Source organism: Papio anubis, chromosome 1 (genome assembly GCF_008728515.1).
Source record: "Papio anubis isolate 15944 chromosome 1, Panubis1.0, whole genome shotgun sequence".
Classification (NCBI taxonomy): Eukaryota; Metazoa; Chordata; class Mammalia; order Primates; family Cercopithecidae; genus Papio; species Papio anubis.
Genome location: NC_044976.1, coordinates 76601746 through 76618525, shown reverse-complemented (window position 1 = coordinate 76618525; position 16780 = coordinate 76601746). Strand labels below are relative to the sequence as shown.

Below are 16780 nucleotides of genomic sequence, written 5' to 3'. Positions count from 1 at the left end.
GTGGCAATAGGGTGGACAGGGCTGTAGAGGCTACTAAAGAAACTTGAAGAGGAGGGATGTGATCCCATTAACATGTAGCAGAAAGGATCATTCTCTCATGTCCCAGACAGGGTTCTCATGCTAGTTTAGGTCAGTCTCCCAAGCACAGGCACAAAGGTTTCCCCACCATTCCACCAGGTGTCCAGGGAATCACCTCTTTTTTTCTAAGTCTTTCGAGTGTTAGGTCATGTCATTGCAAATAAAGAGGCTGGGAGTGGGGCATCCACAGATATAAGCCAAAAAAGTCTAGGCTGATGGGGTGACACTCCTGCTGGGCAGTTAACAGGCAAAGCTGCTGACAAACAAAATCCTCACCTTTATTCTCAGGCTTTAGGACTCACATTGAATTACACCACTGGCTTTCCTGGTTCTCGGGGCTGTAGACAACAGACTTTTGGGGACTTAGCCTCTATAACCAACTCCTATAATGTTCATATTTATATATTTGTCTTTGTGTGGGTATATATGCGGAGATGTATGTGTATATCTATATTATGTACATCTATATATATACATACGTGTGTGTGTGTGTGTGTGTGCGCGTGTATCTCCATCCTATTGTTTCTGTTTGGAGCTGTATGTGTATCTCCACCCTATTGTTTCTGTTTCCAAGAACCCTAACAGTGCTCAAATACCACCCCTCACTGTGGTCACTACGGGTCTTACTGCTTCTGTTCCGTGCCGTGCTGAGAGATCAGGAAGCTTTTGCAGACTTTTGTTCCTGTCTGTCTAAACACTCCATGTGGCCACAATATGCCTATGAAAAAACAAGAAACAGTCTTCCTCTATTTGAATGTCTACAGGCATCATTCTCTCTCCCCATCCTACACATACACACACACACACACACACAAAGTTATTTATAGCCTTTAGCCTACACCTGTGAAAGTTCTTCCTTTTGCCTCCTCCGTCCTTCCAGCTTTCTCACAGTAGATTCTGTGCGCCCTACAGTAGCAGAAGATGAATCATCCAAAAACAAGAGTCCCTTCCCTCAGAGACAGAGGGGCTTAATATCAAGCCCTTCCAGAGAAGAAAGAAATGAGACATTTACATTCTCACTTAGGGAAAAAAAAAAAAAAGCTGCACCCTCATGTCCTGCCACAGCATTTTCACAGTCCAAAATGGAGGAGGGCAGGAGCTGAAAAAGGAGCAGCAGCCCAGAGATGTGAAGATGTGACAGTGAAACCGAGAGGAAGGGCCATATTGGGGAAGTAGTTTGGAGACACAATGAAAAGAACTTGCTGATGCATTTGGTGCAGCAGGTGAAGGAGCAGTGAGGGGAATTGTGATGCCATTTCCTGTCAGAGAAAACTGAAGGAAACAAAATTTTTAAGAAAAATCTAAAGTTCCATCCTGGACAGGCTAAAATTTCAAGACGAGTGGAGATGTCAAGGAAGAAGTGGAATTGAGTTCAGAGCTCAGAGGAGAGGTCAGGACTGTGGATATATACTGTGGAGTCATAAACATAAAGATGTTAAAAGCCATGGGAATAAATGAGTCACCTAAGAAAAGAGGGTGGGGGGGGGGAAAGGAACCCAGGTCAGAGGCCTGAGGAGCCTCCATGGAGGGAAGTTGAATAAAGAAGAGAGCCAGCAAAGAAAAGAGTAAGAAAGGAGGGATGTTGCTGGAAGATAGTTATGATGTGCCTGTGGACCTTCTCTCAAATATCACAGCATTCTTTCACCATTCCATGAATTTGCAGGATTTTATTTCTGCATTTTTCTCCAGTGCTACTGCAGAAGAGGTCATGTTTTGCTTTATAGAAAAGAAAGTACTTGGTGTATTTCATTTTTATATTTCCATTTACTTTTCACTGAATAGTTGTTAAGAATTAAAACTAATCAAATTATGTATATAATAACCTATCTGAACCGCAAGGGGGTAGAAATTCTAACTTTTAGGGAAACCACTTTCCAAGGCTAAACTAATTCATTGAATCTATAATTTTTAAAAATCAGAAACATTGTTTTTCAGATGACATATAAGATAAAGCATAAATCGTGTTCAGTATCCTATCTCATACATGAAGGGATGCTCGCTAAGCAAAAATCTAGACAAGGAGAATTAGAGTAGCATTTTTATAAGCTTAGCTTTTTCCAAATCAAAACCACAGCACTTATTATCTCTGAGAGAGGCCAGTTTTCTTAATTGTACATACCAAGTCCATTCCACGAAAAGCAAAAATGTTCTTTGAAAACCATTGTTTCAGAAGATCCTCGTCTGCAAAACTAGAAGAGGATAAAATACCTAACAAGGGTAAGTAAACAGCTAATATGTATTGGTATCATTGGTAAGCATCAAACACTGCATGTAAACTGATGGGTTAATCCAGAGTGTGTCAATCAAGAAGTCTATTTCACTAAGGTAACCAATTATTCCAGCATACCAAGTTATATTTAGAAAATTGGCTACTTTGTAAAATTAAGAGCTATCCTACTGTCATAGGCAGCTTTTTGCCATACTACCTTATAGTCCATGTTAGCACTTCTCTGATTGTATTAGAAATCTCTTCATGTCTCTGCTTACCTTGATAGATCATAAGTTCTCGAAGTCATGTCTATCTTCTCACCGTAGTGCTAGGTCAGGGCCTTCAGAGACCTCAAAGTAAAGGTCCAGGATTCACCTCCATTAGGATCACCTGGAGGATGTGTCAAAATGCAGATTGCTGGGCCGCCCCCTTAACATATGGAATTAGCATAGTATTTGCAAGGATTTCCAACAGCTCTAATAGGGCTTTCAAGCTGTACCAATGAAGACAATAAATCCCAAAGGCATACTACCTAACAACTATAGGTTGACATTTCTTCTACTTATTGACTTACACTACTGTTTGGAAACTACTGCCACAATACTTGTTGAATGAAGGAACAAAGAATAAAGTGTCACCCTGGGTAAACCTCCACCTTATAACAGAAACAGCTTATGACTATTTTATATTAACAGTATTATGGCAGTGCTTATCTATGCAATTTTACTGAATCAAGGCAAATAATTTGGGGATTTTAAATAGAACTTAGAGGTTATACCTTGTATAAAATATGTTAAGAAAAAATACACCAAAGAATGTTAAAAACGTAAAGGCCTAAACAATCACATTTGTTATCCTTATCATTTATTTAAACAATATGAAAGAGTCCAAAATTATTAAAACCCTAACTCTATAATGAAAATAGTCATCACTTTTTTCATGAAAAACTTCTTATTTTAAGGAGTCATATTTTAAATATAATTAATTAGTCAGGCATGGTGGGAGGTGCCTGTAATCCCAGCTACTCGGGAGGCTGAGGCAGGAGAATTGCTCGAACCCTGGAGGCGGGGGTTGCAGTGAGCCAAGAATGCACCACTGCACTCCAGTCTGGGCAACAAGAGTGAAACTCCATCTCAAAAATAAAACAAAACAAAAATAAAAATAAATAAAAATTTAAAAATATATATATATATAATAGCTTTACAAATAATTCACTTTTTGATCAACATATGACTAAATCTGTACATCTATCAATATAAATGTGGTAAACAATACATTTTAGAATGGTACCAAAATATAATTTACAATTTCATATATTGAGACCTTCAAATTTCAATCTCAAAAAAGTTTTTAAAGTTTAAGTAATGATTTTCATTAAAAAAGAAAAACCTTTTGTTCCCACAAATATAGAATAGAATATAGTCAATACTATTGCATGGCACAAACAGTTCAAAACATTAAATATTGACTCAAAACTACCTTTAAGAAATTTTTCCAAATTTCTCCTTTTTGTTACTGCTTGAAAAATATATATGGTTATATTTAAGTCTTAGGAAGACTGTATCCATTTGAATTAAAGACGTCACATTCAATTTTCACACTCCTAGCAGATAATAACCATGAGTCATTTCTTAGAACTACGTTTTCAGGTAATAGAGTAGGAACAGGCTGTGCCATTTTGTACACTTCACAATTTTAGAAACATTTTATCACCATGACATGTGTAAGAACTTGTAATTACTTTATCTCCTTCAATCTGTGTCAAGAAGACAATAAATGTGCATTTTATACAGGGCACTAATACTTGGAACTGTGAGTTGAATAGCATCTCCTATGTCTTTATTCACTAATAGCTTGGGTAAAACACTTACCTGTCCTTCTAACCTAGTATCTCCACCAGAGTAATGGCAATGCTATTGGTATCCATATATATATTTAGATGTCTCACAGAGCAAAAGGGCCATTATATGATCAATCTTTTACATCTTTGGTTGATAACTGAACTCTTTTTAGAAGAACCATTATGTTGAAAACTCCATTTTGCTGATGAAATTCATTTTGCTACTATGCTAGACAGGCAATGATAACTGAAGGAGACCAGGGAGTCTCTCGAAGTGATGAAGGTCTAGCAATAAATAACATGGAACTGGCTGGGTGCAGTGGCTCATGCTTGTAATCCCTTTGGGAGGCCAAGGTGGGAAGACTGCTTGAGCCTAGGAGTTTGAAACCAGTCTGGGCAACATGGCAAAACCCCATCTCTACAAAAGTACAAAAATTAGCTGGACATGGTGGTGCATGTCTATAGACCCAGCTCGAGAGGGTGAGGTGGGAGGATCACATGAGCCTGGGGAGGTTAAGACGGCAGTGAGCCATGATCAAACCCCTGCACTCCCGCCTAGGCAACAGAGTGAGACCCTGTCAATAATAAACAAATAGATAACATGGGACTAAATAAAGTTTTACTTGGAATATGTGTATTTGCTAAAGTTACAAGGGAAAATACTGCAAATTATATATCATTTGAAAAATTATCTCTCTTTAGTTAATTTTCAGTCACAATATTGGATATAGCAGCTCCAAATAGAGGTTACCTGATTATTGCTTTTATGTTTGAATTCTTAAAGAGTTTACATCATAATTATATAATTATATTTTTGAAACATCACAGAAACCCAACATGTACCTATTTGTAATCATCAGACTATGTACACCTGATTAGGGCTCAGCTATGTTCAAGGCCTCATCGAGCTCAACGTTATCATTTGCATTTTCTGCCACAATCAAAGAAAACACATTGTGTGCTCCTAGTGGCCACTGCAAGAAGGAAGATGCTGTTTCAATAAAAGGAAATCAAGAACAAACAAAATAATCATCCTCCATTGAAAAAAAAAAAAAGCCTACAAAAAAGAGAAAAGGACGGGGTCCTAAAAACATCTAGTGATGTCAATAAAATGGAATGTTTTTTAAAAAGTGATTTGTCTCACTGAAGCTGAAGGGTATCCCACACTTACATGTCACTGCACTAAAAGCAGACCCTTTTTGTGCACTGAGCATTACAAAAAGGCAGAAAGCTCACAAATACATGCATTTTCAAGTATGGGAATAAAATGACATACAGAAACTAACCTTGTTATCAGTTTAGCTATAGATATGAAAGATAAAGATATTTCAAGGAAAAACCTATTACAGGTAGTATATAGAGTACTTGGGCCCAGTTGAAGCCCAGGTAATGTGATGACAGTAATGATAATGGTCCACTGAATGCTAACAGACAAGTATAGTTACAGCTGTACAAGGATATCACAACCTTACACACAAATTCTAGAAAGATCATTGTGAAAATGACATTCCATAAATCACAGGGAATCAACACCAAGTGTGTCTTTATGCACGCCCAAAAAGGAAGGAGAAACTGACATCCATCAATAATGAACAATGACTTATTTCAAATCTAATATCTAGTGCTGATAAATTTATTTTGTTGTTGCTGTTTAAACTAGAATGTTTCTATGGGCCTCCTAAGTCATCTTATGCCTAAAAATAGCAGGTCTTTTTTTTGTGTCTTTCCAAGAGAGGTAATATTAAGAATTAATAAGTATTTCAGAGCCTCCAAAACGAACTCACTAAACAAGTACCAACAAGTTACAACCTGAGCTAGATTTTATTTTCAAATGATAAGCAACAGCAATAAGAAAATCCATATTCTATAAGCTACTTTTGTTACACATTAATGACTAAAACAGCTTCTGTGCAGATTTCAAATTAATCAGACAAAGAATATCAGCTTTATGGCATTAAACTCATTTGACAAAGGAGTGGATGGTAGTAAAACTAAAGTTTTATCAGAAAACAAGAGTTATCTAAGCAACAACCCAGCAAGAAAAGAGAACTACTTCTGATTTCCTAGAATACATCCCTAACAGGTTATTATTTCCGATTACCAAGGCAGCACACAGCATTTTTCATCTAACACTTTACAAAGATGCTTGGTCACACCATGCTCTGCTGTATTAAATGATCTTTGTTGAAACCATTCATTTCCATTTCTCTTACACCTATAAAATGTCAAATAAGAGTGATAAGACAGTCATTTACCCTCAATTTTCTCTACAATGTGAGGTTTAGAGGAGTGCATTAGAACTCTAAAATAATAGACTAATATATTTTCTCAATTCTCCCTTCCTCCTTTCTTTCCACTGGAAGGAAATCTATTTCTGACAGTCTCTCTTCTAAAGTTTAAGGAACTAAAAAGTGCTGATGTTTAACCAAAAAAAAAAAAAAAAAAAAAAAAAAAAAAAAAAAAAAGTTCTAAAACAGTTATTTTGAGTAAATATCTTTCCAAAAACTCTACAAAAAAATATAAAATCTTCCCTGGAGTGCTTATAAAAGTAACATAAAAGTAGCTATGGGTGAAAAAAAGAAATAATGTTTTAAGGACTGAAAAAAATCAAATTCAAGTAGTTCTACCCTACCTACCTCTTTTTTTACCTTTCTTTTACACATGCAGAGACACAGCACAGATTTCAACCACAAGTTTTAAGAGCTTGTATAAAGAAGCATACAAGAAAATCAATCAATCTTTGTTTTACAAAAAGAGAAAGTTGGCCATAGAAATCAACATGCCACAGGAATCTTCCTTCCCTTACTCAGAAAATCAAAAAAAAAAAAAAATGCTTCTAGAACAATAAGGGGCATCATTCACCTTTCATTGCCTGAACATATCCTGTTCAAACTAGGATAACACAATGAAGATGCTATGAGGTAAATCATACTCCAGTCCTAGTTTACATTAAGGTTTTGAAAAAAAAAAAAACTACAAAGCTATTGAAATCAACTATTTATATGTGAAAAACAAAGCATGGGTATTAATGGAGAAGAAAATCATCTATCTAGAAATACTCCTTAAAACTTACTTTTAAAATCCTTTTGAATGAATATTACAATTTATCCTTATTTAGGTCATTTCTCTTAAGCATACTACATCAGTAACATTAAAAAGTGCCCAGAAATCAAAATTACCAAAATTATATTTCAAAGAATATATTCCATACACACGAAATTAAACCACAGTTAGTAAAGGTGTCCAAAAACAGATCTTATGGGACTTTTTAAAAAAGAAAAAAAAAGAACGATAGGTCGTTTCTTCAGAGATGGAGTGTCCACATCATAATCCTCTTCGTTTGGCATCACCAATGACTCCCCAAACATCAAAGACAAATTCGTCTGGGAACGCAAAGTCTCCAAGAGTTTCGTCAAGCGCCACAGCAAATTCATCTGGATTAACTTTGTCCTTTCCAGCTTCAAACATTGTGGTGGCTATCAAAAATAATATTAAAAAATTAACGATAAATGAAATAGCATCAAAGGACTGAGAAAAATGGCAACAGGAAAATTACTTGCTAAAAGTAACATACATAAGTATATTTCAAATTAAATGCAAAATTAAATGCAAATTAGAACAGTAAGATACCCTCTCTCACACGCACACATCAAGGTGGCAAAGATACTTTTCAACAGTCTGTCCACTGCACCCAGGTTTGCAGCTGCTACCCTTGCCCTCTACCCAATCTTAGAGCCTGTCAGTTGGGAACCTCTGGCATTCCCAAGAGTAGAACAATATCCCCTGAAAGAAACCCTGTGGCTGTGACTAACCTTAGCAGGAAACTTAAAGAACACCCCTTCCTCAACCTCCTAATAGTCACTACTCTCCCTCCCTCCTCCACCAGTCCCCAACTCCCAGCTGAGGCGGAGTCCAGTCCTCCCTACCCAAAGACAAAAAGACAAAGGATGACAGTTTGCACTGCAGCAGTCAAGCTGGGGAGAAGCAGAGGAAGACATAAGTCCACCTGTGGAACCGAGGTACCTTTTCTGAGCCCCTCTCCAGTTTGGGATAGAACGTGAAAGTGGCGACCTTGTTCAGTTTTTCTACTAAGTTGCCTGGGTCCCATATTCTATGTCTTGGAACCAGCATCTTCAGGAGTACTTAGGACTTGCCCCAGCTGCCTGGGAGCCCAGGAGGCTCAGCAGATTTCCACTCAGCACCCTAGAAGCACCAGCAACCAGAAAGAGACTGTGTATATGTGACGTGGGACTTGGGTGAAAACCTCCACGTGAAAGGGAAACGCCAAAGCCCCAGGGAAAAGCTCCAGCATCTCCTTTCCTTCCAGGTTAAGGATGAACTAATTCTAGTTTGCATGACTTCTCTGAATGAGCCACAGGGTCTGGAGAGACAAAAGCTATGCCTCTTCCCATCAGTTCAGTCCTAACACAAGGCAGGCTAGGAAGAAAGGGAGGAATGTGGCCTGCAGAAGGGCACCAGGATCAGAGCAGAAGTGGGGTGGGGGTGTGGTGAACTGGTAGAGGGATCAAACCTCTAGTAAGGTAAGGAGGGCTTCTATATGGCCAGGCAGACTGGCGTGGGGTAGGAGAGTACAGATGTGGTGAGGAGGGCATGGGGATGGGAGGACAGCAGCCACAGTGATGACAGATTGGTTACACATGTGGAGATGGATCACATACACACATACATACATACACACATACATACAGAACAATATGAATCAGGTTTGTCACTGCTGGAGAAGGATAAATAGGGAAAGGGAGAAAATAAGAATGAACCCTATGGAATTAGAATTGTAGATATCACTGGAAATATATATATCTCCAATTAAGATGTTATAAAATACAGACATAAATGCATACACACACATGCATACACATTCCTCAGTCCTGGAAGCATGACACCCCAACAACAATGAGTACACAAAGCACCCAAATCTTGGTTCTTAAGTACCATTCTCCATTAGAAAGATTAAGACTTCCTCAGAAAATGGTAGATTCCAGGGCTGGAGCAGGCAAAGTGCAATATGAACCAAGAATATCTTGTACCAGAAAGTAAGAAAGTACCAAAAAATGATGGGAACATGTGAAAAGGACATAGACGTCAGAGTGCAAGAGTTCACACTGACTAAATCAGGGATAATTTAAACATCAAAATAAATAATGATGGTAACAGGCTATAACGCCAGTGAATAAAACAGGAAGCCATGAATCCATAATAAAATACACAACCGACTGAAGAGATAGATTAAAGAAAAAATGAAGAAGCTGACTGATTCACAAAGGACTGTATATTTACATAGTTTTAAAATGTCTCCCCACCGATACCTATCAATGAAACAGAATAATTTTACAGTGTAGAAGCCTAACAAACACCACCTTAAGTGATCAAAGTGAACGTTCCTAACAAAAAAAATCAAAAACCTGCGCTTCCCCATAAGATGTAATGAAAAGAATACAGAATCACATTTGTGATGTTCCTGCCAAAGAGGTGTAACCTGAGTGTACTTATGAAAAAAGTATTAGACAAAGCAATGTTGAGGAACATTCCACAAAATAACTGGCTTGTACCCTCCAAAAGCATCAAGGTCATGAAAACCTAGTAAAGAACAAAGAACTATTCCAAATTGACACAACATGATAAGTAAATGCAACATGTGATTTGGAACACATTCTTTTGCTATAACAGATATTAAGGAACTTGGTGAAACGTAAATAGAATATGAATATTAAATGGCAGTAATGTATCAATGTTAATTTCATGGTTTGGATGGTTATGTTATGGTTCAATAGGAGAATATCTTTGTTTTTAGGAAACACACACTGAAGTATTTGGGGGCAATGGGACAGCATTGAGGTAACTTACTCTCAAATAGTTCAAGAGAAAAAAGTCTTTGTGCTGTATTTGTATCTTTTCTGTAAATTTAAGATTGTTTATATATATATATATATATATATATATATATATGAATGGCAGTGAAGAAATAAGATAAATTAAATCTCTTCTCTTTATTATCATCACCTCGCTCTCCATCTTGCCCCAGATCTCAGCCATTACTCAGCCTTCTTCATTTACCATCAATCTGGAAGCAAACACTTCACAAAGGAGGGAGTTCCTCAGCTGCAGCTGGAACCTCTGCTCCAGCCCAAGGGTCCTGCCAAGTTACCCAGACTCTTCCAAAGTTCCCGAGTTTATTAAAACTTTTTTGTAATGATATGTCAAGGATGGCCAGGATATACTGAAGCAAACACTCAGATACACTGGTTTGACTTCGTAAGTTTGGCTTTTGAAAAATGTTTGGCAACAAGTATCAAAAGTCGTAAAAGTGTTCGTATCCTTTGATCTACCTAGAATTTTTACTTCCGGAAATCTAGACTTCAAAAATAAAATTTTAAAAACAGAAAAGAATTTAGCATAAAGATGTTCCTACAGAATCCAAAAAAAAATTCTAAAATGTAGGATCATAAAGTTACCTCTGGTATGATGAAACGTATTATGTGAAATATTTTTAAATCATTTTAAATAATGTTTATGAATAATTGATAATAACTTAGGGAAATATTTTTGTTCTAATATTTACTGAAAAAGCAGTACATATCTTTTTATTATAATCACAACTATATTTTTATAAAAATATTTATACAGAATGACTAAATGAGGAGGTAGGTGATAATGTAATTTTAGTAAAATATTAATGGTAGAGTCTAGGTGACAGGTATATACAAAGGTATTCACTAAAAAGTCTTTCAACTGTCTATCTGTTTGAAAATCACCATAGCAAAATAATGGAAGAAACCTCTATGAAGCAATGGAAGAAAACTTAGCAAAACATAGTACAAAAATTCAAAATAGAAAAAGCTTTTTTAGTGCTGTGTTTGATGCAGTAAAACTATACCTAACTTGTCATATTTATTCTGTGTGTTCATAGGTATAAGGTGTATTTGGGAAATTATTTCCTAAGCCATTAAGGGATGCCTTAATGTCTATAAGGAATGTTTCATTTCTTTCAACAGACAGTCATAGCACTATAGTTAAGAAAAGAAGAAAGCTGCCCTTAGAGTGCATTTTCACACCATCAGATAAGAAGCCAAGTGCTCAGGGAAGCAGTGCCCTGCAGCATTCCATCAGTATTTCAAACAAGTCTGGAGGTTCTGTCTGTGTCTCTCTTCTCAGAGTGTCTTGCCTTGGAGATCTTATCCACAATCCCAGGTTAAGCATGACCATGGTGCAGAGAAGTCCCAAATCTTTGCCTCCATCCCCAACTTCATTCATGAGTTCCACACACCCATTTCTGAGTAACTGGTGGGCAATTCTTCCCAGGTGATCCATTAGCATCTCAAACAACATGTCCAGAAACCAAATATCACTGTGCCTTCTAAAGAAACTGCTACTCTTTCTCTTGTTTCCATCATTTTCTCTTCTCTGAGGTCTTCAGACTGTGCACCAAACACTGTCTCCCTTCATTCTACCTTTGCAACTCTAATTCAATTCTTTCCATTTCATTCCCACTGCTGCCATGTTATTTCCAAGTCCAGTCAGCAAACCATCCCACGTAGGCACATTGGACTCCCTGTCCTAAAGTACAGCTTTGATCCCACTGGGTACTGAGACAAAAGGACCATGAAGCTCCTTTCCACCTCTGAGATTATCTGTCATTCCAGTATATAAAAATATTCCATCTGGGCATAGTGGCTCACGCCCGCAGTCCCAGCTGCTAGGGAGGCTGAGGCAGGAAGATCACATGAGGCCAGAAGTTTGAGACCAGCCTGAGCAACACAGCAACATCTTGTCTCTTAAAATAATGTATTTAATTTAAAAAAATAAAATTCACCAGGCATGACAGTGCACATCTGTAGTTCCAGATACTCAGGAGACTGAGGCAAGAGGATCACTTGAGCCCAAGAATTTGAGGCTACACTGAGCTATGATCATGCCACTTCACTCTAGCTTGCACAATAGAATGAGACCCTATCTCTTAAAAAAAATTTTTTTTCCTTGTGTAACCAATGTTTATCTTTAAAATTCTAAACCCTAGTGGCAGTCTAATCTATAAAACCCTTGGTTCTCACTACACTACACTACATTAATGTTGTGCTCTCATAAATCTGACCACTCAAAATGCTATCTTCGCTGCTTTCTGCCTTTGCCCAGGATAACCTCCTCCTAGCCACCAGTACCACTGTCAAAATCCTTTCTCTCCTTCAAGGCTCTCTCCTCCATGCAATACTTTGTCCACAGCTGGAAGAGATATCTCCATTCTCTAAACCCTTCTGCCAGTGTTTTTCAAGCTTAAATGCATAAGCAAATCGCCTAGGATCTTGGCACAATGCAGATTCTGGTTCAGCAGTTCTGCAGCCATGAGATTCTGCATTTTCAACTCCCAGGCGATGCTGGTCCTCAGGTAACACTTTGAATAAAAAGGTCTTGGACTGCAAATTCAACATTGCTCTGCACTGACATTTATTTTTCTGTGTATTTTTTTCTCTCCTACTAACAGAATAAACTCCCAACAGATCTTGAGTAGCTTACTCAGTCTTTTATGCCCATGGTAACTAACTCAGTGTCTCATGCATAATAAATGCTAGTGAATGGGCGGTGCAAGAGAAGGGCTTGTAATTACAGTTACATACGTTTTGCACAGACACAGTTAGCATGCATTGGGGAAAGTGAAGTCCAGAACTCTGGTCTCAGCCAGGATGTAAAAGAAGAGTAGCCAGAATGTAAAGGTGAAGTATTGCTGAAGTAGAACTCCAGTTCAGAACTGTGCTTACTCTACCATTTTAACTCTTTCTCATAGGCTTTGCAGGTAGCATTTATTAAGACAATTACCTAAAGATTATAATGACATATGGGTAACACATGTTAAAGAAGAAAGCTATCTGAGGAAGAAATAAGATGCATACAGATAAAAGACATAAGAAAACATACAAACCATTCAGAAACAGAAACTAACAGTATGGATGATGCTCTTAAATGTTGAGGGAGACAATGACAAGGATGCAGATGTTCACTGATGAACACTGAATCAATTTCTCTCCCTACACACACACACACACGCACACACACACACACATACACACACATCCTTCGCTATAAGAGGGAAAAAGAAACAACTTGGTACGTGGTTTTTTTATACCTCAGGAAGCTCAGCAGCACTGTCTAGTGCACTAAGCCCGGGAACTCCATGTTGTAGGTCTGACCTGCACTGACTTGCAATGTCTGCTTTGGGTTTCTAGTCACAAAATGAAAGAAAATGCTGCTTCAAGATGCCCATAGTCTAACCTCACAGTCCAAAATGCATAATCTCACTCATGCATTCTGGCACAATAGAAAAGTGAAAGAAAAAAAAAAAAATCCCCACACCGCCCAGAGCTGCTGATACAGTCTAGTTATACAGCTCCACATGTTCTACCTCTATTACCACTGCCATTACAACTATTAACAGTAATAATCATTAGTGATAATCACTGAATGATAATACCTACATCCATTATTGTTTATGATGTGACAGAAACTTTATACAGATTATTTAATTTGATTCCTTGGCAACCCTATAAGATTATTTTTATTATGCCCCTCTTATAGATGTGAAAATTAGGATTCTAAGTTTAATAATTTCCCCAAGGGTCAAAGCTCCAAACTAATAAAATTAGGACTCATGCTCCCTGTGAATTCACTCCTTTTGTGACTCTCAACAGACATTTACCAAGTACTTACTCTCAGAGAGGTACTGTGGTAAGAGCTGGGACTAAAACTGAGTAAGATATGGTATCTGCCTTCAAGAAACACCTGATCTTGTAGAAGAACAAAAAATGCCCATTACACAGCTACATAATTGTGCTGGAAATACTGCATGTAATACAGCGCTCTATACATCTTTTAAAAACCAGTAATTTGCTACATGAATTCAAAAATGGAGCATGCAACTAAATATGTTATATATTTTTCCTAATGCATAAAGTATAAACATCACTTTTTTGTTTTATTTCTCATCCTCAGCTGGGTTTGGTAAGCATAGCTTTTAAGACATCTTTACAGGATAAGTAAATGGTAAAATTCGTCCTTTTTGATAAAATATTATAGCTCTGATTTAAGAGAAAAGCAAAAGAAACTTCAGCAAAATAAAACACTTTTTATAAAGATATAGCATATTAACATAAGATAGCTACTAAGATTATTTTCATCTATTGATTACAATAAAATTTCAATATACTGTAATAATAAATCTGAATGCAATCTGGCAAAAAATATTCCAGTAAAAGAGTATTATTTTCTTACAGTATAATGTTTAGAAACACATGAGAAAAAAAAGAAAAAAATAGATTTTAAAAAATAGTAAAATTAATCCCTGCTACTTGGGAGGGTGATGCAGGGAGATTGCTTGAGTCCAGAATTTTGAGATTAGCCTGGGCAACATAGTGAGACCCCATCTCAAAAAGAATTTTTTTAATTGGAAAGAGAATTTTTTTTTACCACATATAGCAGCTAAGTGCTGACCTCTAGTGGCCATTTTTACTACTGTCACTGAACTACATTTACATTATTATTAATGACAAACCTGTTTTGGTGATACAGATCAACATATAATTTCCATTAACTTTTTAAACAAACAGAACATTTAAATATAAAATATTACTTTATGGCTAAAAATCTTGGTATCAAAGTTTCAGAAATCTTAGTTTTTAACTCATTAGGTGACTTTGGCAAGTTATCAAACTTCTCTGAATTTCAATTTTCAAATCTATAAAATGGCAAATAGCAGGATGTAAAGATTAGTCATCATTATTGTTAGTTTAATCATGAAATATGCCACTACATCTCATTCTATGGAAGGTCTTCGGGCCTTACTTTTCCTAAGACTTTTTATAAATATCAACGCTTTTCAAACAACTCACAAGTCAAACATAAAAAATGCAGTCAATGTAGAATATTTTCTAACGAAAATTTCTAAAACTTCATTGGCTTTATCTGAAAACAATGACTTTCTACAGTGTTCACTGTTTTGAATTCACTATAAAAAGAAAGTAATCTGGCCGGGCCTGGTGGCTCATGCCTGTACTCGTAGCACTTTAGGAGGCCAAGGCAGGCAGATTGCAAGGTCAGGGGTTCGAGACCAATCTGGTCAACGTGGTGAAACCCCATCTCTACTAAAAGTACAAAAAATTAGCTGGGCAAGGTGACAGTCACCTATAATTCCAGCTATTCAGGAGGCTGAGGCAGGAGAATGGCTTGAACCGGGAGGTGGAGGTTGCGGTGAGCAAGATTGTGCCACTGCACTCCAGCCTGGGTGACAGAGCAAGACTCCATCTCAAAGAAAAAAAGAAAGTGATCTTAGGAAGAAAGGAGAAATGTAATTCTCACTATTAAAACACCATTAGCGGTTCCAAGATGGCCGAATAGGAATAGCTCCAGTCTACAGCTCCCAGAGTGAACAACACAGAAGATGGGTGATTTCTGCATTTCCAACTGAGGTACTGGGTTCATCTCACTGGTGCTTGTCAGACAGTGGGTGCAGGACAGTGGGTGCAGCCCACCGAGCGTGAGCCAAAGCAGGGAGAGGCATCGCAAGCGCAAGGGGTTAGGGAATTCCCTTTCCTAGCCAAGGGAAGCAGTGACAGACGGCACCTGGAAAATCAGGTCACTCCCACCCTAATACTGCGCTTTTCCAATGGTCTTAGCAAATGACACACCAGGAGATTATATCCTGCACCTGGCTCGGAGGGTCCCATGCCCACGGAGCCTTGCTCATTGCTAGCACAGCAGTCTGAGATCGAACTACAAGACCTCAGCGAGGCTGGGGGAGGGGCGCCCACCATTGCTGAGGCTTAAATAGGTAAAGTGACGGGAAGCTCAAACTGGGTGGAGCCCACCACAGCTCAAGGAGGCCTGCCTGTCTCTGTAGACTCCACCTCTGCAGGCAGGGCATAGCTGAAAAAAAGGCAGCAGAAACTTCTGCAGACTTAAACATCCCTATCTGACAGTTTTGAACACAGTAGTGGTTCTCCCAGCATGGAGTTTGAGATCTGAGAATGGACAGACTGCCTCCTCAAGTGGGTCCCTGACCCCTGAGTAGCCTAACTGGGAGGCACCTCCCAGTAGGGGCTGACTGACACCTCATATGGCCAGATGCCCCACTGAGACGAAGTTTCCAGAGGAACGATCAGACAGCAACATTTGCCATTCTGCAATATTTGTTGTTCTGCAGCCTCCGCTGGTGATACACAGGCAAACAGGGTCTGGAGTGGACCTGCAGCAAACTCTAACAGACCTGCAGCTGAGGCTCCTGACCGTTAGAAGGAAAACTAACAAACAGAAAGGACATCTACACCAAAACCCCATCTGGACGTCATCATCATCATCAAAGATCAAAGGTAGATAAAACCACCAAGTTGGGGAGAAACCAGAGCAGAACAGCTGAAAATCCTAAAAATCAGAGTGCCTCCTCTCCCTCCAAAGGAATGCAGTTCCTCACCAAAAACGGAACAAAGCTGGATGGAGAATGACTTTGACGAGTTGAGAGAAGGCGGCTTCAGATGATCGGTAATAACAAACTTCTCCAAGCTAAAGGAGGATGTTCAAACCCATTGCAAAGAAGCTAAAAACCTTGAAAAAAGATTAGACGAATGGCCAACTAGAATAAACAGTGTAGAGAA

General features: G+C 38.1%; 1 protein-coding gene across 2 annotated transcripts in view; it reads right to left on the bottom strand.

Moving 5' to 3' along the window:
• Positions 1 to 5929: 5929 nt before the first annotated feature.
• GIPC2 (GIPC PDZ domain containing family member 2) overlaps positions 5930 to 16780 on the bottom strand; it is a 96751-nt gene continuing 85900 nt past the window's right edge. For both annotated transcript variants that reach the window (XM_021943303.2, XM_003892102.5), the window contains one exon: positions 5930 to 7603. In XM_021943303.2, coding sequence (XP_021798995.1) covers positions 7452 to 7603 — 152 coding nt within the window. In that variant the 3' untranslated portion in view covers positions 5930 to 7451. The remainder of the gene's footprint in view (positions 7604 to 16780) is intronic.